This window comes from Musca vetustissima, unplaced genomic scaffold (genome assembly GCF_032173495.1).
Source record: "Musca vetustissima isolate MV318-11 ecotype Yass unplaced genomic scaffold, APGP_CSIRO_Mvet_v1 utg36902, whole genome shotgun sequence".
NCBI classification, from domain to species: Eukaryota; Metazoa; Arthropoda; class Insecta; order Diptera; family Muscidae; genus Musca; species Musca vetustissima.
This window is the reverse complement of record NW_026878835.1, coordinates 74,618-97,815: the sequence shown is the minus strand read 5'-3', so window position 1 is coordinate 97,815 and position 23,198 is coordinate 74,618. Positions and strand designations below refer to the sequence as shown.

The following is a 23,198-nucleotide window of genomic DNA, read 5'->3' as shown; positions in this document are numbered from 1 at the left end:
AATATGGGATTTGAAGGGTTGTTTTGTAATAATAAAGAGAGAATATCATACATTCGGTCCTGGTTATTATTCAGAGGAATGGATATTTTAAAGAATATAAAAGAAATTTGGGAAATAAGAATTTTGAATTTAAATTCTTGCTTTTTGGAAGATGGAATTCATATTTCCCAATTTTTTTATAATATAAGAGTTTTTTGCTTAATGTTTGGTAACAATAAAATGAAAGACGTTAAATTTCGATCTTTATATTGAAACCCAACAAGAAAATTTTAGAAATATTAATTATAAGGATTTTACGGCGAAAATAATATAGTCTTCGACATTTATTTGAGTACGCCCTACTTTTTGCGTGCTATGGAGATGAACAAAAATTTTAATATACAATTTTATCCTTATGAAATTATTTATTTATTGTTATATGAATTAAACAACAATAATATAATTAAAATTTATTAAACATAAAACAATTTTGAAATTTGTTCAAGAAAGTTGAAATAGAATTGCTAATAATAAAATGTTAAAATCAATTCAATTCGAATCAGAATTGATTCAATAAAATTTGTTTGGTAATTTTTGTCACGTTTTTAACCGACTTGACTGTAATTAGGTATGTCGAGTTTTGATTGGGTGACACATCTTAAACCAAAACTTATCAATATTGGTAAACTTTTTTACGATGTCCCCCATATAACGGTCCCCCCACAATTCGGAGTTTTGGGGATTTTAGGTACGATTTTTTAAACCAAATTGGCTGTAATTTGGTATTATGTTTTTTGCATTATCTTCCTACCGAGAATTTCTTCGACTTTTCTCTTTGACTGCAATGGCGTGGTGCATCGTTTCCGGGAAACGTATTTTTAATTCTGAGTGGTACACAATTTCTTTCGATTACTCAAACAAACAAATTGTCACACTTTACAAAACAAGGAATTCATGGATAACTTGAGGTAATTTTCGACCACTTTTTGACACGTATTGGACGGTATCTCAGTCATAACTGTGACTGTGGAATGTTGATTTGTAAGTGCTTAGGACTTGAAGGTTTATCTTATCTGCATAGATGGTCTTTTGAGAAATTATGCGACCAGGAAATGTCTCTTGCAACGGAGTCATATTCGCTCGAGTTGTGTGGCACGTCTTGTTGAAATCAAATATTCTTCAAATCGTATTCTAAAAATGAAGTCAAAAAGACGTTTATCATATGATCATAAGGCTCCGAATTTACGGAGACAGTATTTCAATCGTCGTTTCCGAAGAAATAATTTACACACTGACTTTTCTGGTTGTAATGATCTCTCTTCAATTACGTGAAGGTTCCCAAATGTTGTTTATTATCACATGCACAGAGTAAGAAATGTGCTTCTTCGTCGAACAAAAAGTTTTCCCGAAATAATGCGATTTGCCAGTTGGTTTCAGTTTTTGCCTGAGCTGAACTTTATATGGATATAGGTGTAGATCTAAATGCAAAATACGCCATAATGTGCTGTAAGACAGTGTGATTTCCTGAGAACGACGAGAAATCGACACATTCGGGACTTCGACAGCACTTTCACTTACAGCAGCGATATTTTAAGCGGAACTAGCGAAACGATTCAGAAAAAAAACGATTCAGGGGAAAAACGGTTCAGATTTAGATTTTTTCAGATTTATAGCTCCCATATATAATTTCGTTTCTCTTTAAGGCATCACTGGTGCACCAACATCACTTCGACACTGATTTTTCGTTTGCACGAAATTTGCGACGATTGAATTATGTCTGGAATGATGTGTGTTAAAACAACAAAATTTGTTGCATATTTTTGGGCAAAATATTTTCTTGTATTTTATGTAAACTGTGGCACATTAAAGTGTTTGTCCGATTGGCACACAATTTTGTAGAATAGTTACTTTTTATTATATATAAATTAATTATTTTTCAAGTAATTTATGCATGTCATCAATCTCTTATTATTTTGTCAAACAAGTTGACATGCCACCATTTGCACAACGTATCAAATTGAGACTAAAATAGCGTTATTGCGTTTTGTTGAAATTGGTTAAAATGCAGACAAGCTTAAATATATTTCAGATTAAATTTTGAACAGTGCGTGTATTTTGCGTGGTATATACACTTTATTTTGCAATAAACGTTGTTGCAAAATAGCATATGTATGGATTGATTTCATGTAATTTCATGTCAATGTTCCTTGGAAAAGGCGACGTTCAAACGCTTCAGCCTTGTCCAAAAGCTATGACTAAGAAATCTTCCTTACTAGTTTTGTACACAGATTTTGAATACAAAAATGTTTCAACAGTTACCATTCATTCACCGCCATCGATTTCATCGGAGTTTCTACTGAAAAAATGGTTTAACTATTTTGATTCACAGTTATCGAATAGTATAATCCTTTATATATATGTTTGTAAGAGGCAGAAGGAAACGAGATAGACACATGGTTTCTTTTGAGAATATGCATAGAATCACTTTCTGAGTCGATTTATGCATGTCCGTGCGTCCGTCCGTATATGTATTTTTGTGAAAAATGTACAGGTCGCATTTATGATTTGGATGAAGCACTTATTTGGCCCAAGCACGAAACCTATTGAGATGGTAGCTCCCATATATATTTTCGTTCGATTTAATGTAAATGGTGCGCCAAAGTCCCTATATATCTTTCGATTTGCATGAAATTTGGCACAGCGTAATGAATTAGGTCTAGAATGATGTGTATAAAGTTTCCTGAAAATCGGTTCAGATTTAGATATAGCTATATAAATGGTGCTCCAGAGTCCCTATATATCTTTCGGTTTGCACGAAATTTGGCACAGAGTAATGAATTAGGTCTAGAATGATGTGTGTTAAGTTTCCTGAAATCGGTTCAGATTTAGATATAGCTTCTATATCTGACCAAATTGAAAAATTTAGTATCGGTTACAGAATGACATGTTTACGGATCTAATTTCATTTTACTGGTCCTTTAAAAATGCGACATCTGTTAGGTTTCATCTGTTGAATATACCCAAAGTGGTGAAGGGTATCATATAGTCGGCCCGTCCGACTTTACTACTTTCCTTAATGGTTATTGTTATTTTTGTTCTTACAATATGTACAAAAATTATAAATAATATCAAATTAGAAATGCAGTCTGAAGATGCCAGAATAAATGTAGAAATTATTAAGTCTTTTAAAAACGACAATATGTTTCCTTATATATCACAATTTTTAGAGGGTTATTATATATTCCACATTCATCTACAAATGTGAAAAGGGTATTTTCATAACAGACTACATGCTTCGACTGCTTCAAATCTTATCTAAACAAAGAATTTCTTGAAGTCGTGCTGCTAACGATACATAAGAATATGTTGCAAATAAATTGTACTTAATTGATCATTTTATTTCGAATAAAAACAATGTTTATATTTAAGACCATTTATGTATACCTTTTTGTTAATTTTTAACTGTTCATCTTATCTATGTGTGTATAAAAATGAATTCTTCATGTATGTTTTTATTAATTTTTAATAACAATAAAAATTTTATTAAAAAATATATACAAAAAGTACAATCGAACTGAAAAAGTACACTTTTTATTGAAAGCTAGTACAATTTGAATGATATCATTTCGCATCCCTGCTTCAGCCATTTTGTCTAGGCATACGTACTTTTCATACGATTGTAGCACGAATTTTCACAAACCCAGGTTTATATCACCGCAAATCTAAAATTTCAATATTCTAAGGAGTCGTTTCGTCTGGACATTTATAATTGGTCAGTCCTATATAAATGAGATTGGCCATTTTCCAATAAAACTTGGTGTTTATACCGTTATTTCGAAGTCAATACTTACTCCATATTTTTTTCTAATAAAAATTTTTCACAACTTAATTTTTTTTGTTTTATATTTTTTTTTACAGATTTTTTGTTTATTGCACAAAATACAATATACATTTGATTTGTGTTTTTGTTTTGTGGTTTTGATTCTTTATATATAGTTTTATATATATAATATAGACAATAATATATATGTATGCTCAGCGTAGTATAATTAAATTATTATTAATCTAATTTGAGTAGATTTTTTTCTTTTGATTTAGTTCTTTTCAAATTCAAGGGATAATTATCAAAAAAAAAAGTTATTATCGCCCGATCAAAAAAGGCACACACAGAAAGGCATTCCAAGATTATAAATTAAATATATTTGGATAAGCCGACTTCCTAGAATATCTATGTATATGACAAAATATAAACAGTTGAAATTTGTTTTTGTGTAATTTTGTTTTGTTGTTTTGTTTTATTAAAACTACTTTATTTATTACAAAAAAAGTTATTAAATAATAAATTTACTTAATATAGATAATTATTTATAAGTCCTTAAAATTAAAGTTTTTAAAAAATTAACAATATAAAATAGTTTTTGTTTTAGGATTCTTTTCTGTTTTTTTTTTGTGTTTTTGTTGTTTATTTGTTTGGGGGGGAGAGTATGATTTTTGTTTGCTATACAAAATTGTTTTGTGTGGTCTGTTTAAAAACTAAAATAACAAATTTACATAAAAGGAGGAGGGGTAGTGGTTGGGGTGTATTATGGGCATGGGAAATTAATAATAATATAAAAACAAAACAAAAAATTAAATATTATGATGCAAAAATGAAAATAATAGTCAGAGAATTGTTTTTTAGAAATGTTAATATATATATCCAATAAATGAAAGCTCAACAAAAACGCAAGCTATTTGTTTTTTTTTTCTATTTGTTTGTGGTTTGTTTTTCTTTTTTTTTGTTTCAATATGTATGTAAAATGATTAAACTATATTGCTTAAATGAAAAACTAACATTTTATGTTTAGTAAAATGTGTGTGTGTTGGGGAAAGGCGGGTAATTGGGAATTGCTTTTTTTGTTGGTTGTTTTTTATATTTACATTTGTTTACCTTACAACTATAATAATAATTTGTTTGTTATTATTTTTTTGTTTTGTTTCTTATTAATTAAATAAATTACATTCGTATAATTTGAAGTCTTAGGAATACAGGTTTGTTTATTTTCAGTTTGTTTTTTTTTTTTTGGGGAGGGGGGAGTTTATAGATTTTTGAGTAAAAAAAATATGCACAGTTTGGGGAAGTTTTTTTATGAGGGATTTGTTTTTTTGTTTTGTAATTTTTGTTTCTTCTTTGTTTGTATTATTTATATATAGTTCAGAGAACAAATTTACATTAACTAAAATTAAATATTTTCAATATAAGGCACAAGTTTTGTTTTTTTTTAATTGTTTTTCTCTATAGTAAAACAATAAATTACAGCAGTTTTTTTTTTAAATTATACAATTTAAAATAAAATGAAATAATTTCCGGGGATACAAGGCATCATCAAAATACATAATATAGAGCATTTTGAAATTAGTATTGCTTTGTTTTCCCGAAAATTCAATTTCATTACATATTTTGTTCGTTTTTGGGGGTAGGGGTTGTTAAATAGTAAAAAAATTATACATTTATTTTTTTTTCTTTTTCAAAACTTCAATGCATCTCCAAGCTATACCCAAAATGAAATGGAAAATATTTCAAAATGTATTCCATACTCTTGAGTACATCCAATAGACACATTTCTCTACAACTGCTGTTGTATTTTAATTCCACATAAAATTTAATTATTTTTTTCTATGGAGTTTTTTTCCTTTTTTGGGGAGGGAAGTTCCTATAACATTAGCTTTTAGCTTATATAATAATCTCTGGCTTTATTTGTTTAAATAGTTTGCAAAATAACATTTTGTTATTTCGTGTTTTTGTTTTGTTTATCTGTTTTTTTTTTTTTTGTTTCTATTACACACTATCTATCTCTTGATCTCTCTCGCTTTTGTAGTTAGTTATGATTGAATACAAATTTTTCAGTTTTGTTTCATTTTTTTTCTGTTTTCAGTTTTTTTTTTCTTCTACGCAAAAGTATTTCAAAACCACTGCTCCAGCCATCCGGATAGTTTGTGTGTTTGAGCGTGTGTGAGAGCATGTTAACGTGTTTTTTTTTTGTTGGCCAGCACATTTATTTAATCTGTGCCACAAAACACTTTACAAAAAAATTTCTCCAATTGAATGAATATGAACAACACAATTTTTGTTTTTAATAGAGGCTCCTCACACTTCAACACCATAAGTACGATCGACTACATATTCAAAACGTTGTTTATCGGCGGCATCACTATTATTACCATCTTTCTGATCTTTGGTGTTTTGGTGATTTTCTGTTGTTGTTGTGGTAGTTGATGTTGTTGCTGCTGCTGCGGATGCTTTCATTTTATTACTAGTTTCGGCTAGCAATTTATTGGTGGCATTTTGTGTAGCCGCTTGTCTTCGGCTACTGGCGCCACCAATATGATTCTCATTGAGATTCTTGTTTCTTATGCTACTGGCTACGAGAGCCGTATTAATGGCAATTGCTGTTTCGGCGGCATTATCATCATAATCCTCATCATCATCTTCGTCGTCGTCATTCTCTTCTACAATATAATTATTTTGGTTTTCTGGTAAATCTTCAACTTCCTCTTCTTCTTCAATGGGATCGGCTTCGGATAGCATAAAATCGGTTGGTAATTCTGGTACCGATAAACCTTTACGTGTGAAAAATGAAATTTTCTCTCTGCAAATGGAAAGAAGATGAAAAAATATTAGTTATGGAACACTTTTTCTATAGAAGACCTAAAAAAATGTAAAAGATCGTTATAAAGTCCTTTGGTCTCTATACCGACCAATTGGTCTTTATATATAAAGACCAGTGGTCTCTATACAGACCAATTGGTTTTTATAAAGACCAGTGGTCTCTATACAGACCAATTGGTCTTTATAAAAACCTTTGGTCTCTACACAGACCAATTGGTCTTTATAAAGACCAGTGGTCTCTATACAGATACATTGGTCTTTATAAAGACCAGTGGTTTCTATACAGACCAATTGGTCTTTATAAAGACCAGTGGTCTCTATACAGATACATTGGTCTTTATAAAGACCAGTGGTTTCTATACAGACCAATTGGTTTTTATAAAGACCAGTGGTCTCTATACAGACCAATTGGTCTTTATAAAGACCAGTTGTTTCTATACAGACCAATTGGTCTTTATAAAGACCAGTGGTCTCTATACAGATACATTGGTCTTTATAAAGACCAGTGGTTTCTATACAGACCAATTGGTCTTTATAAAGACCTGCGGTCTCTATACATACCAATTGGTCTTTATAAAGACCTGTGGTCTCTATACAGACCAATTGGTCTTTATAAAGACCTGTTGTCTCAATACAGACCATTTGGTGTTCATAAATACCTGTGGTCTCTATGCAGACCAATTGGTCTTTATAAAGACCTGTGGTCTCTTTAGTCTTCACTGAAGGTTTCCCTGTGGGTTTTCGTTGTTTGACCTTTACACTTACTTGAATGACACTAAATCCGGACAACCCTTTGGTACTTTTGTTTTGCGCAATTTATAGATTTTCTTGGTGGTTTTCATGAGCAGCTTTTGTAACTGTTTCTCCTCGGGGCATTTATTGGGATCGGCACGTTCAACTAAACGTTGGAATTCCTCATTTTCAATGGCCCAGGCGGCAATCAAGGGATCTTTGTTATCCCTAGCCTTTTCCAAACTGTCATAAAAATGGAAATTTATTAAAATATTTTTACTACAGAAATAGGGGATCAAAGTTCTACTTACGCTTCTTTTAAATTTTGCAATTTAGCAATTTGATCATTAAGGAAATCTAATTTACTATGCTGGGCCTGTAGATCTAATTCCAGGTCCAAACTGGTGCGTGGTATGTGAGTATGATTTAATTCTACAAAGACGAGAGAATTTAAATTAATTCCTTTTCCCTACGATTTTTTTAATATCAATACATACTTGTGGCAGTTTTGGGAGCCTTGGTATGGAATCTCAGTGATCTCCTTTCAACGGCTCCACGATGGAAAGGATGTGGCGTAACACCAAAATGCATGGCAGAATCGGAATCGCTACGATTTAAACGGCAAATGTAACGGCTTTTACCCACTGCCGCAGATGGTGTAAATGTTTGTGATCTCTTAACGGGTCTATCATCGGCCGCCTGTTGGGCCTGTTGAGAACGAGATTTTTCTGGGGGGAAGGCACATTCGGTGTTGGTTTCCTTATCAACATATTCCTGTTTCATGTTGTCCATATAGGCATCTAACATTTTTTTGGTGAAATCTACAAAGAGGAAAGAAATGAAAATTTAATTTTGTATTTATTTTAACACAATTCGGTCCTTAGTATTCTGTACATACCACTTCCAATTGCACCCTCCAATTCTTCTTCGTCCTCTTCTTCCTCCTCCTCCTCGTCTTCATCATCATCGTCTTCCTCTTCATCCTCATCATCCAGGCCGAGATTTTCTCTTAAATCTTCAGCAATTTGTGCCTGCATTTCAAAGGGTGGTGCCTGATTGCGGGTTAGTGTCGATGTTTGGGAGGATGTTATTGTCGATTCATCGGAAGATTCTTCTTTGCAGGCAGAGGCATGTGTTGTGGCATTGGTGGTGCTGTTTGCAGAACTACCGCTTACCGTGCTGCTATGCTGATGATGATTTGCCGCCGCTGCTGCACTTGTTGAGGGCATATCAATGGGCTCAAAGGTGGGCATGAATTTCGAACTCAACACATTATACCATTTAAGGGTGGAGTCATCGGGATTAAATTCTGCCATACTAATTTGGACAGTGCCCTGAAAATATTACAAATCAATAATTAACGATTCTTCTGTATTTCTAGGGTAACAAGTGGACTTACAATAATTTCCTCCTTTTGGCCGGTCATACTGACCACCGTGACATGCAGGCTCTTGGTGCAGAGTTTACCCAAGGAAATTGGCACCGCAAAGGTGTCATTGAAAACGGGTTTCTGGAAGTCGGACATGGCTTTTGTGCGTATTGATGTCAGGGAATTGGGCAGTAAGGCGGCACGTAGATATCTATTGAGAAAAAGCAACAACAATTAACATCTCTTCTTTTTTAGGTTGTAAAAACATGATTTACTTACACTTGCGAGTTCTCCGTTGAGGCCGACCATAGCGCCGACAAATTATTGGCACGTTCCAGTGACACCACCAACACCCCCTCCTTCTTTAGATATTTCAAACCAATTTGAACTTGAGCCAATTCCTTGCGTGGCAAATGTGCCCGCGAAGCTTCAAACACTCCCGAATCTCCGGCCACAGATTCATTACTAACTGCCGCCGAAACGGATCGAGTATTCGATGTGGACGATGAACGACTTAGCATTTCTTGTGGTAAATCCAGCAGTGAAGGTTTTTCGGAAATTGGTGATAGAGGTGCACCCAAGTTCAGCGGTGCGGACATATTCAATTTTTGCAATCTGGCCTCCAGCATCATACAATCCAATACGGTCGAGTCCAAATCATAGGGATTTGTTTGTGTACGATTACCCCCAGGACTGGGCTGTTGATATAACGATTGCAGGACAGCTCCGGCATTGGCATAGGTTGGCTCTTCCTTGAGCAAATGCTGTTGTGAGCCATTTTGTTCGTTGGCGGGGTTGTATTTCATGGGAGATGCGGGTGGTGTTTCCATCGATAGACTGCTACGCGGAGACAGGGAGATTTCGGATGATGGCTGTTGCTGGAGTTGGGGATGATGGCCGACGAGTACATGTTCGCTGCTGGCGGTTTGTTGTAAAGCTTGCACCTGTTGTTGTTGGTTTTGTTGCTGCTGCTGTTGTTGTTGGAATAGCCGCTGTGAACGACGATGTAAATCCACCAAATCGATTTGTGGATCTACAGTGAATGGATCCAAGTAAATATCTGTAAAACTCAGAGCACTTTTACTGCTCGCCGTCGACAAAGAACCCAAACTTGAGCCACTGCTAATAGAGAATGTACTTTCCGAGGAGAACGATTTTAAACGTTCTTCCAGCATTTTTGTGGATTTTAAAGCCTCTTGCAATTTATCCAAAAGCAGTTGCTTCTCTTCATGAAAACGCAGGCGATTATTGATTTGTTGATTGGTAGCTTCGTAGGCCTCCTTCAAATCTTCTTCCAGTTTTCTTCGTGTCTCCTGTATTATGTGGATTTCTTCGGGGGTGCGGGACTTCAGCGATATGCTATTCAGCTCATTCAACAATTTCTCCTTCTCTTGAATCAACAAAATCCGATCTTTATCGGATTCCAATTGACCAGGTTCTATGCGTTCCACATGATCGGCCAATTGCTGTTGCAGGCGTCGAATGTGTTTACGCCATTCGGTATATTGTAGCTTTGTTTTGGCCATTTCAGCAAACCTTGCTCCACTATTGAGATTATCCCCTGGACCACACAGGTCCGTTTGTGACGCAACACATACCCGATCAAAGGGTGATGAGGCATTCAGCAACTCTGCATTTTCTTCATTGATCTGCTGTCGACTAAGTTCATTCTTTATTTGCACCAGACTACGTATTAATTCTTCGCGTACTTTTTCGCCCGACACCAACGATTTGTGAACTTTTAGCATTTCTTCGCGAATCGCCTGCACCTCGGCTATGTCATAACAACCATTTTGCCGGGCATTGATTTTCTCACCCACCGAATATAGGGTATTCATGCCACGTTGTGTATACGAAATGTCGCTGGTAATGTGATTTAGTTCATGTTTCAGCTGGCAGACACGTTCTTTGGCCAATTTCAAATCGGCTCGCAGCAATTCGGGATCATGTCGACTCATCGAGGATGTTGAGGAACATACTGGAAGGGGAAGAAAAAAAAAATAAAATTGATTAGAGTTTTTGTAGAAGGAATAAAAAGGGAATTAGATAAATTGTAGTTTTGAGAAAAACGTAGGCGAAATTTCAGATTCCTTATTTCAAAAAATGTGGTTGTTCCTTAACCCCAAAAGATAGGCTTTGTTTTTTGTCAGGATTAGGTTTTTTTTTTTTTTTTTTTTTTTTTATTTAAAACTTTATACAATTCAGTACTTAAATTTATTCTTAATAGATATATTATAAGTACATATTTATAAACACATTTCAATCTACGCCTCAGCATCATAAAGACATTATAGAGGCTTAAAGTTGACAAATTTATACAAAAGTTGTACTTAAAGTGAAATAATACAATATTGATCATTTATCATAGAAGTTAAATAAAAATATTATCCATTTCATCATAAATATATTTTTTAATTTCGCTTTTAAATAATGATATTCTCCGAAGGTTCTTCAGTTCATTAGGTAGTTTATTGAACTCTGAACATCCTATATACGAAATTTTTTGTTTAGTTAGTTCAATTCTACACCGAGCTACCCTCAGATTTGTGCTGTTTCTTGTGTTAAAAACGTTTTGATTCACCAAAAATTTAATAGTGTGATGACCTATGTTATGAATACATTTATACATATACAGTAATAACCGCAATTTGAAAATACAACATAGCGGCATAACAGAAGGAAACACCTGTTTGTACAGTTGACTAGTTGGGTATAAAATTGGAAGATTAGCCACAATTTTTAAAGCCTTATTTTGCAATCTGGACAGCGAATTAAATTCAACACTTTTTCGGAAACCATATAATAATGTTAAATAGTTTAGATGACTATGTATCAATGATTGGTAAATCAATAACTTTGTTTCATAATTAAACTTATTTTTAAACTTATACAAAAGACCCAAAGCTCCTGACACTTTCTTCTTCACATGTTGAATATGGTAATCCCATGATAAATTACTTTGCAAATATAGGCCTAGATATTTTACAGAATATACCTCTCTAACTTGAGTACCATTAACATTAATACTGAATGCACCATTGTTGTCAACATGCGGTTTAAAACGTATTATATTCGTTTTATTTGCGTTTAAAAAAAAGTTTATTGATTTGTGCATACTCATTAATTAAGGCAGCATCACGCTCCATATATATCTTTACAACTGTTTCATGTTTATAAGGGTAAATTAGGCAAATGTCATCCGCATACAAAAACATTTTCCCAGATAAACCCAAGTTTGCTATGTCATTGATATACAACTTAAAAAGTAACGGTCCAAGGACACTTCCTTGAGGTACGCCATGTGCAACGCATGCTTCTGAGCTTTTTTTGCCATTAATTTCAACAAATTGTTTCCTATTCTCCAAGTAGCTTTTTAATATTAGTAAAGCATTTTGTCTAAAGCCATAAAATCTTAATTTTTCTAACAAAATTCCATGGTCCACAAGGTCAAAAGCCTTTGAGAAGTCATAGAATATTGCACATACGCCTTTTGCACCATCATCTAATCCATTGCATACAGTTTCAATAAAATTAACAGTAGCTTCTTCTGTTCCACACCCCTTCCTAAATCCATACTGAAAATCACAAAGTACGTTATTATTCTCAAGATAGTCTGTCATCTGTTTACATAATATATTTTCAAAGACCTTTGTAAAAACTGATAAAACAGCTATTGGCCTGAACTTGTTGATACAACTTACATTTGGTTCTTTAGGAATCGGTATAATCTTATGTATTTTTAGAGCATCAGGGTACACACCCTTGTCTAGCATACAATTGAAAATGGTCACAAGATATGGAGCTAATAAGTGACAGCATAGCGAAACAGTTTTTTGAGAAATATTATCGTAACCTGAACTACTTTTCTTTGATAACTGAAGAATTATATGTTTCACTTCATGTATGGTTGTATAATTGAAGTTAATATGTATATTCATTCAATTTACAGTTCTCATTGAGTTCCAGTAATCACTACCATTCTGAGCAATGCGTGTTTTCAATTCTTCCACAGAATCCAAGAAATATTGGTTAAAAGTATTGACCTTTTCAAAATCATCCGAAATCATGGTACCGTCACCTCTTCTGATGTTAATGTCCTTCGTTTCCTTTGACCTACCAAGATTTTTGTTTAAAAACTTCCAGCATTTGGCTGGTTCGCTACGTAGGCTTTCAAGGTTATAACTGTAATAATTACTTCTTGATTCTCTGCAAGATCTCTTTATAATTTTACTTATAGACTTAAGCTGTTTTTCTATTAAATAACCGCCTTTATTTTTACGTCTGGATTTTAATAACTTTTCCTTAAATTCTATTAATTTTCTCAAATTCGCGTTTACCCAAGGAGTAATATTATATTTTCCTGATCGGTTGCAGGTTCTAATAGTTGTAGATTCTTCCAAACATTTCTGAATTGTGGTTATTAGCTTGGCCATATCAACCGATGGATTTCCAGTAATACAAAACATAGGTAAATCTCGTTCAATGCAACGTATCAAATTATCTTGATTAATAAAAGAGTAAGTTTTATTATTACTGGCATGATCCACAATGGAATTACCTACACAAAAGTAAACGATGTTATGGTCAGTCAATTCACACTCTACAGAGACTATATCGGAAATACCTTCAAAATTTGAATAAATGTGATCAATGCTTGTACCACTTACGGGTCTTGTCACCAAAGAATGACAACTTTTAAAATCGTATGTTGCAAGTAAACTTGAAATGGCATTTGATGCATTATCGTCTAACATATCTATGTTAGCATCTCCAACAAACATACATGGATATCTCCCAAAGTTGTTCAACGTTTCGTCTACAAAGGAAAGGAATGAATTGGTTGGGCATTTTTGGGATCTATAAAATGAAACAAGCCTTACAGGTTTACCAAGCCATTTAACTTCATCCAAACTGATTTGAACAAAATCTATAAAATTACGACTTTCGCACAAAATAATATCAAACTTTATGTCATTCCTAACATATACAGAAGTTCCTCCAAACCCATCAACTCTACAACAGTGCACCGCTCTGTAACCAGCTATGTTATATATTTGAGAAACTTCGCTCTTAAACCAAGTTTCCTGCACAGAAACAACACAAGGCAACTTTGACAAACTCGATAGCAATGTTCTGAACCTATTAAATTTATTAATGGAAGATAAGCTTCTCATATTTATTGACATTACTTTGAAAGGTATATTATTCAGAGTTTGTAAATGTTTTTTAAATAATGCAAATTCGCTAAAGTAATTATTTGACATAGAAAAAAAGAAAAATGGATTTTATTCAACGTTGATAACACTTATTAAAAAAAAAAAAAAAGAATGTTTATAAAATTTACGATGATAGATATGTCTCTTCTTCATCAATAGCTTCATCTTGGCATCTTTCTCGATTGGTTTTATGGGTTGTTGCTTCAAGCAGTAATTTATTGACATCATCCTCATTACGGATTACTCTGGGCTTCGATAATTCGCTTCGTTTTACAAACACTTTCCCACCAGCAGCATAAACGGAGCGAAAACCAACGTTCTTTAATGATTTGGCATAATTGAATAAAATCATAGTCTCACGGCTTAGAAAATCATTAACGTACACATTTTTTGTTTCTTCATTTTCCTTTAAATTCTTTTTCATCGACATGATCTTGCTTTTCGTTTGTTTTGATTTCGTTTTAACAACAATCGATTGAGCAGTATTCTTCGATTGTTTCTTTCTCATAAAGAATACATCTTCAATATTTTCTTCGGTTATGTCAACACCAGCACTTTTAGTTAAATTCATGAGAGTTTCCATTGCCGTAGCATTATCAGTTTTTACAACACCAGATATAATGCAATCATTTTTTACTCTCTCATCATTAATGTATTTAATAGAACTTCTCAAGTCTTTAACTTCTTCTCTTAAATGTTTGTTTTCTTTTTCAATTATTTCTAATTTTCTTTTGTTTTCAGCAACTCCTTTAAGTATTTCGTCATATTGCTTTGACATGAAATTCATAGTTTCATGCATTGCTGTTAACTGATCCAGTTTCTTTAGCTCTCTTTTTATTAAGTTCAGCTCAGTTTGAAGGCTTCTACTACTCTCACTACAAAGGTGACACACAAAATCTTCACATTCATTTTTTAAGAGATGTTGATATTCCCTTTTGTTCAGCTTAGTGCACACAACGTGAAGAATTTTTTTACATTTGTCGCACTCAATTGATTCCTCTTCTTCTTCATTTACAACAAGATTGCATTGTCCACAAAATATTTGATTGTTTTTCACACTTCTTCTACTTTTACTAGGCATTCTCGATGTTACCCGAAAAAAATAGTTTTTAAAACATATGAAGATATATTTTTGAAAAGACAATCGATAATATTTGCCAGTTTTTTTTAATTAAATTTGACTTGTGTAGTACGGAGCTCTATTTCACGATGTTCTCACGTTAAGGGTTGCCAACTTGTGCTCCTTGTGGTTACTGTAAAGACCTATGCCATTCTTTTGGTTTACAAAAAAGGGAATCCCTTGTTGTTCAGAAATATAAGAGAGCTAGACGGCGTACAGAGGAGTTCGAGATGAGACCTAAAGGTCTTCTGTCTAGGGAAAACTTGGATGTTACAGATTTTTTATGTGGAATAACAATCCCGGAAGTACTTCAAGGATATCTCCATTCAATAGAAGTCATTAAGAAGCACATTTCTATGCAAGGGCTGAAAAGTTTTTCCCTGTATAAAATCTGACGAAGGTCGTCTGCGTATTTAAGGTCAATAAAAGCCTTGAAAATGGTCTTCTGCCCGTAGAATGCCTGAACAAGGTCTTCAGTCTAGGAAAAAATGTTATCAAGACCGTATATTTTTTAGCTGTCAATAGGATGTTCGTATAAAAATAAGGCCTTCTAACGAAATTGATTTGAAGTGAAAAAAATATTTTTTTTCTGAGACCTATAGAAGACCTTGGGACTATGGAGGAGCTATAAAAGGTCTTCTATCTACAGAAGGCTTGTAGAAGGTTTTCTGTCTATAGAATACTAGCAGAAGGCCTTCTGTCTGTAGAAGACCTTTATATGATATTCTGTTTCAGAGGCGGAAATATTCTGGTCATAGAAGTTCTGTAGAAGGCAATAAAATATCTATTCAAGATATTCTGCCTATAGAAGGTCGGGGACGGGTTTGGGTCTAAAACAGAATATTTTGTTCATAGTGGTGAAGGTATTCTGAGCATAGAATTTCTGCATTTGATGATCTTCTGCCCCCAGAAGATCTGTAGAATATTTACTGTCTATAGGAGGTCTATCAGAGGTTTTTAGACTATAGGAAGCCGCCTATGGATGATGTTGTGTATATAGAAAATCTGCAGAAGACATTACGTTTGTATTATTAAAAAATTAATATTTTCTACTTACAACTACTTCTGCTGGCGGCCAATTTATTCAAATTATTATATTCCTCTTGGGCTATTAGCAATCGCTGTTGTTTAATGTCATACATTTCACGTTTATTCTCCAGTTGATCTTGGGCCGCCGATAGATAATCCCTTAACATTTGTTCCTGTACACTTTTCCATTCTTGGCGGGGATCTTCCAATTGGGTGGTTTGGGCAATGTGATTGATATAATAACGGCCGATATTCGGGTCATAGGCTTCTTCCCAGCCAATGGGCAGCTCATCGCCGACACAATCTTCAAATGATTGGGGTTTGGTATATCTGCAAGAAAAAAAAAAGGAATTTGTTATTAAATGTTATTAATAAAATAAAAATAACGAAAGTGTTTTATAAAAAAATTGTTTTTTTTTTTTTTTTTTTTTGAGAGAAAGATGCCAGAGCCATTTAAATATTTCCGGTTCATTAATAAAAAACAAATTGTGTTTTTTATTTTGGAATTTATATTGGCAATTTTTTATGAATTTCTGTTGTATGTGTCTAAAAATATCGAAACTTGTTTGGCTGCCTGGCATAAATTATTTTTATTTCCAGTATGTCACTGATTAAGGCAATCAGACTATGCCAAAAAAATAATAACCAACCAACCAAGCTGGCCATCAGCGGAAATGTCATTTAGCAAAGATTATTATTTATTATCATTATCATCAGCAGCATCATTTAAGGAAAACAAAATTATATCTTCTAAAAAAATCGTATAAAAATTCTAGTTAATGAAATGGATATGAATGGAAATTCCATCATTTTACTTCATATATTTCTTTGCTGGTGCTTTTGTTATGACTCCCAAATTGAAGATAAGCTGAGTATTTCGTCAATGTCTTCCTCCTTATGTGTGGCTAAAATAAACCTTCCGTTGCTTTATTTAGCATTAATTTTACCCCAAAAGAGAAAAAAACGAAAAAAAATGTTTTTATTTTCTGATAAGATTAACAATTCAAATTCATTATAGTCTCATAAAAATTCCTGCTATTTCCTTTTGGTTTTTGAAAAGTTCATTTTTGTTGACTTTATTTCTCTATGAAGATAAACAAGAGAATTACACGTATGTTTGTGTTTTGTTGTTGTTAGTTTTTATTTATTTTTTTTTTGCATTAGAAAAAAATTAATTTAAATATTTACTTAACATTTTTTCTATACAAGATATGATGGGGTTTAAGTTTCTGCGAATTTTTTTTTTATCAAAAAAATTTTAAATGATAATTTTTTTGCCACATTCCAGTGGGATGTAGGTGGGCTTAACGTTGTGAAAAAAACGAAGCGTGTTAGATTATTTTTTGAAAGGAGATTTTTTCCATGAATTTGCTATGAGGAGAATACCTTCCGAAGGTCTTATGCCTATAGGAAACCTGCAGAAGATCTTTTCTCAATAGGAGATCCGTGGAAGGCATGTGAAATATTTTTTTTTATCTATATAGGACCCGTAGAAGTATTTCAGTTTGCTAGAAGACCTGTGTAAGGTCTTGGGCCTATGGACGACTTATTAAAATTTTATACAACTGATAGAAGGTTTGTAGAAGGAAGGAAGAGTTGAAAAAGACAACCTGTCGAAAATCCTCTATGTATAGAAGGTTCACAGACGATCTTAAATGTTATTCTGCCCTTAATACGCACGAAGAGGACCTAGAGGAGGCCTCAAGAAGTTATTGTATCTAAAGAGAAAATGTTGAGAATATCTTCTGCCCTGAGGACATCTAAAAAAGTTTTCTGTTTTTTTTATATCTACAGAAAATATAGAGAAGTTCTTCTGACTACAGGACTTCTGATGAAGGCCATTCTTTAGAGGAGTAAAAAAGGGTTTATTTTTCAGTATAAGACCTAGCAAAGGTTGTCTGCGTATGTAAGACCTTTAGGAAATAGTTAGAAAAAAATGGGGAAAAATGTGTTCCTTAAAGAAAAAGTCTGATCTGCTGTTATTTTGTCTTGTATGAGCGCTGAAGAAGGCATTAATATTTATGAAGTGTTGAGGATGTATTTTTTTCTTTATAAGAACCGATGAAGGGCGTCTGTGTATATAAGGTCTGTAGAAGACCTGGAGATGATATTCTGTCCGTAGAAAGTCAGAAGAAGGCCTTATATCGTATGTCTTGAAGTAGGCTTTCTTTATATAGAATATTTGAGGATATTCTATCAGTATACGAACTGACAATATTTTACAGATGTTCTCCCGTCCATAGAGGAACTGTTATTGGTTTCTTGTCTCTAGAAGGCCTGATAAAGATCTTCATCTTTCATGTAGGACCTGTTGCTATATACGATTTGTGAAAAGTTTATAGAAGACCTACAGGTAGTATCTAAAGATTATCAGAATAGGTATTCTGCCCCTTGAAGACCTTGCCTTTTGCCTCCGGAAGACTTATGAATGTCCATAGAGAATGTGTTAGATGTATTTGAACTATAGAACATGTATACAAGGTATTCAGTCTTTAGAAAAGCGGCAGAAGATCAAGTGTCTAAGGAAGATCAGCTGAAGGCCTGTAGATGGTCTCTTGGTATTTAAATCCTGTAGAAGTTAGTTTTCTAATAGAAGACATGTGGGAGATCTTCATTTAATGAGGATATTCATTAAAGGTAAATATATTCTGGCTATAGAAGATTTGTAGAAGCCGTTCTGTTTACAGAGGGACTACAGGAAGTTTTTTTTGTCTATAGAAGATCTTGGGTCTATAGAGGAGCTATAAAAGGTCTTCTATCTACAGAAGGCTTGTACAAGATTTTCTGTCTAGAGAATAATAGTCATCTGCCATCTGTCTGTAGAAGACCTCTAGAGGATATTCTGTTTTTAGAGCCGGATATATTCTGTTTATTGAAGTTCTGTAGAAGGCAATCTGACAAAAAAATATCTATACAAGATATTCTGCCTATAGAAGGTCTGTCGAAGGGTTTCAATCTATTGGAAGGCTGTAGAAGGGGTTTTGGGTCTAAAATTGTCCTGTATTATGCCTATAGAATATTTTGTTCATAGTGGTGGAGGTATTCTGAGCATAGAAGTTCTGCATATAAAATATCTGTAGAATATTTACTGTCTATAGAAGGTCTGTCGAAGATTTTTAGACTAAAGGAAGCCCCGTATGGTGTTGTGTATATTAAAAATCTCCAGAAGACATTACGTCTGTAGACTGTCTGTAGTAGATTTGCTGCATATACGATACCAGTAGAAGTTCTCCAGTCTGCAGAGGGCATTTAAGAGTTTTCTGTGCATAGAAATACAGAATGTTCTTTCTAAAAAAGGTCTGTAGGATGTTTGTAGACGAAGATCTGAAGATGTTATGCAGGAGATTTTATAATAGAGGGTATGTAGGAGATTTTCTTATATAGAACATCTGCATATGTTTTCCTGTCAATAGAAGGTCTGTGGAAGATTTCATATACATATAAGTTACTCTGCATGTAGAAAACCTCTCTTGGGACTTCTGTCTATGGCAGACCCATGGACATAATAGGTAAACCATCTAGAAGGTATTTTAAATGTGGAAGGTATGTAAGAGTTTTATGTACATAGAAATACAGAATAAGATCTCCTGCATATAGAAAAAAATACAGAAGATATTCTGTCGGCAAAAGGTCTGTAGGAGGTTTATAGAGGAAGAGGAATTTATGGTAGGAGATTTTCTTATATAGAACTGTAGGAGGTTTATAGAGGAAGAGGAATTTATGGTAGGAGATTTTCTTATATAGAACTTCTGCAGATCTTTTCCTGCCAATAGAAGGTCTGCCGAAGATTTCATATACATATAAGTTACTCTGCGTGTAGAAGACCTCTCTTGGGACTTCTGTCTATGGCAGACCCATGGACATCATTTTATGTGTAGGAAAACCATCTAGAGGGTATTTTGAATTTTCTATTGATTTTTTATTAAATCAAATAAAATAAATAAAATAAATTTAAAATAATTTACATATAAGTATGTATTTATATTTATATACATACATATAAAATTAAAGATCTCGCTTTAAGTAAACATAAACATTTTGCAATTCTTAGAAATTTTATCAAAATATTTATTTATTTTTTTTCATTTCCATTTTTTTTCTTAGATTCGAAATATGTATAATTTTTTTTGTTTATATTGAATGAATGCGCGTGTGTGTATGTATGTAGTCGCGTTATTTTTCAAGTGGGTGAATTAGAAAACATTTTGTGTCTTTGTCGGGCGGTGGTGTTGTTGCTATTGTTGTTGTTGTGGAAATCAAATGGAATTTAAATCTTTTTTATATGTTTAACACACATTAGAGAATTTATGAATTTTTAAACGTTTTAATTAATTTGTGTGTGGGTGGGTGTGTGTGAGTGAGTGTATGCTCGTGCAAGCGTGTTGTGATTGCGTTTATTGTTTGTATATCGGCATGTTATTTAGCTTTGGGGTTTTTTGTTATAAAAAATGTTCATTGGATTTTTTATCGGAATTTTTTTATGCAAAATAATGTCAACATCTACGCAATAATACCGCAAATGGAACTTGGGAATTAAATGGTGTCTTTATTATAATATTTATGACAAATAAGGAAGAAGTTAATGTTTGGATAATAAAAAGAAATATAATTTAAGAAATAAAAATTGAATACTATTTTAATAAAGTAACACTATGTGAAGGCGTTTTAATTTTTTTTTAATTATTAAAACATATTAACTAACAAATTGTTTTGAATTTATTTTCAAATTACCTCGAAAATACCATACTCATAATAATTTTTTTTGGGGGATAGGCAGAGCCAAAGCCGACTACATTGAATATAAATATTTGTCATTCATGCGTATCAAAAATAAAGAAGACGTGACATGGTTTCTTATCTGTACCGACAACGACGGCCCTGTCTTCAGTGAGTGAGTGATTTAGCCAGGGAATGAATGAGTGTGTGTCACCCTCCTCAAAAACAAAAAAAAAAAAAAAAAAAAATAGAAATCACAGCGCAAAATATGTTATTTTTCAGCTAAAGAATATCAATGATTTCTTGTTAAAATCTTCAATAAACAAAACTATTCACATTCCAAAAAACAAACAGACCAGCCATACGAAAACAAAGTGGCATTTTTAAAGGTGACCTAGTGATTATAATTTGTGTGCTTAAAAATACCCTAAATGAATTTTTAATTAATTTCGATAACAATTTGTTGTTTCATATTAAGAGGTCTATTAGAACAGAAGTTCTATCGAAAAACAATAACAGAAAATTGATTTAGGCCGAAAAGATTAATATAAGCGAATGGGAATATTTGGAAGGTCATATTTTTTAATAAAAACGACATAAATAAATCACTTAGGTCCCGGGGCCTTTTCCATTGAAATTATAAAAAAACAAAAATACAAATATCCATAATTTTTTTGCGCATTTTTTAATTTCTAAAAAAACAAATTCTACAAAAAACCTGTCCACCTGTGTGTACCATTGCTGCTGACGTTAGATTCCAAGAATTCTTTGCAAGCGAAATGGAAAAAAATGCTCACACAAAATATGTGTTTAACGAAATTTGAAAATTTTTATAAATAAATCATAAAATGCTGGCATACCATTCTGTCCGTCTGTCCGTCAGTCAGCCAGGCAGTTAGTTAGCCAAATTGCCAACAACATTAGCATGTGCGATAAACACGTTTGGGAAAAATATTTCTGGTATTTAGAATTGAGTTTTTTTTCGTTTCGTTTTAATACTCACACAGTAATTAAAAATAAATTGAAAAGTAAAACAAAAATTGTTTGGGAGAGAGGGGTGTTGAGGGTGGAGCAACACAAAAAGAGAAAACAAATGTGTGTATGGTGTTTTTATAGTTTATATGTATAGGGAAGGATTTTCAATTCATAGAATAGAGTTTTTACTAGATTTTTATACATTGAAGCCATTATAAGGGCCTTATATAGACAAGCCTCTTTACATGTCAGAAACCCACCTACAGGTCTACTATAGGTAGGAGAAGTTCGGCAGAATGTCTTTATATAGAAATCCTGTGCCAGGCTACCTATGAACTGAAAGCCTCCGACAGACCCTATATACAGTATATCTTTTTCTATACGCAGGTGGCCTTCCACAGAACTTGTATGGCATGAAGGTGAGAAGACCTTTGACAGGTTATAGACACACACAAAACCCTCTGTAGCCCTTCTGTAGACAGAAAACCTTCTACATAATATCTTTTGAAAGTCTCTATGCAGGCTTCCTATAGACTAAAAACCTCCGACAGGTTTTTTATTAACAGAATATGCTGTAAAAAATTTCTTTACGCAAAATTTCCTCTATGAACAGACGGTCATCTACACAAGACCTGCTGCAGATATTTTCTATGCAGAAAACCTTCTAGAAATCTTCTATAGCCAGAATATCTCCCTTATGGGCGAAACACTTTATATATAGAAAATAGTTTATTCTAGAGAAAGAAAAAACATTTAAAAAAACCTCCCAAGATCTTACTTGCAGTAAGCTGAGTATCTTTCAACAGGTCCTCTATATCCTGACTATTTTCTAATGACCTTCTACAGGAAGAAGTTATACTGCTTGTTTCCAGGTCTTCTATATGCAGAAGAACATCTGTGATCTTCTATAGAATAAGACCCTCTAAAGCTCTCCCATAGACAAGATACCTTCCACAGGCCTATGGATGGTCATTAGAAGATATTTAGGTCTTCAGGCGTCCAAAACTCTTCTATGGACGCATGAGGCATTTGACAGGTCCTTTAGGACTTTCGAAATTTCTTCTGTAGGCAAAAAAGATTATATAGATTTTCTGGACACGAAAGGTAATTTATAGATGTCGTTTCTATAGACACCTAGAATATAAACACCTTCTATATGTCGTTTATGGACAAGATGTCTTCTACCGGTCTATGGCAGATCATTAGAATATATTCAGGCGTTTTATAGCCAGAATATTTACTGATTTTCTACTGGGACAATATTTACTGGTTTTAATTAGGGTTTCTATATACAGAAGATCTCAAATGGATCTTCTACTGATATATTGCGCTCCAAAGCTCTTCTATGGAAGCCTGAGATATTTGACAGGTTCTTTAGAGCTTTCCACATTTTGTCTGTAGGCAAAATAGGTT

General features: G+C 33.3%; 1 protein-coding gene across 1 annotated transcript in view; it reads right to left on the bottom strand.

The window, feature by feature from the left end:
* Positions 1-6,106: 6,106 nt before the first annotated feature.
* LOC133323610 (protein kibra) overlaps positions 6,107-23,198 on the bottom strand; it is a 58,371-nt gene continuing 41,279 nt past the window's right edge. Inside the window, exons 3-10 of the mRNA XM_061532526.1 lie at positions 16,123-16,424; positions 9,009-10,707; positions 8,760-8,940; positions 8,259-8,694; positions 7,858-8,181; positions 7,672-7,792; positions 7,394-7,603; positions 6,107-6,608 (exon numbers count right to left, since the gene is read on the bottom strand). Coding sequence (XP_061388510.1) covers positions 6,107-6,608; positions 7,394-7,603; positions 7,672-7,792; positions 7,858-8,181; positions 8,259-8,694; positions 8,760-8,940; positions 9,009-10,707; positions 16,123-16,424 — 3,775 coding nt within the window. The remainder of the gene's footprint in view (positions 6,609-7,393; positions 7,604-7,671; positions 7,793-7,857; positions 8,182-8,258; positions 8,695-8,759; positions 8,941-9,008; positions 10,708-16,122; positions 16,425-23,198) is intronic.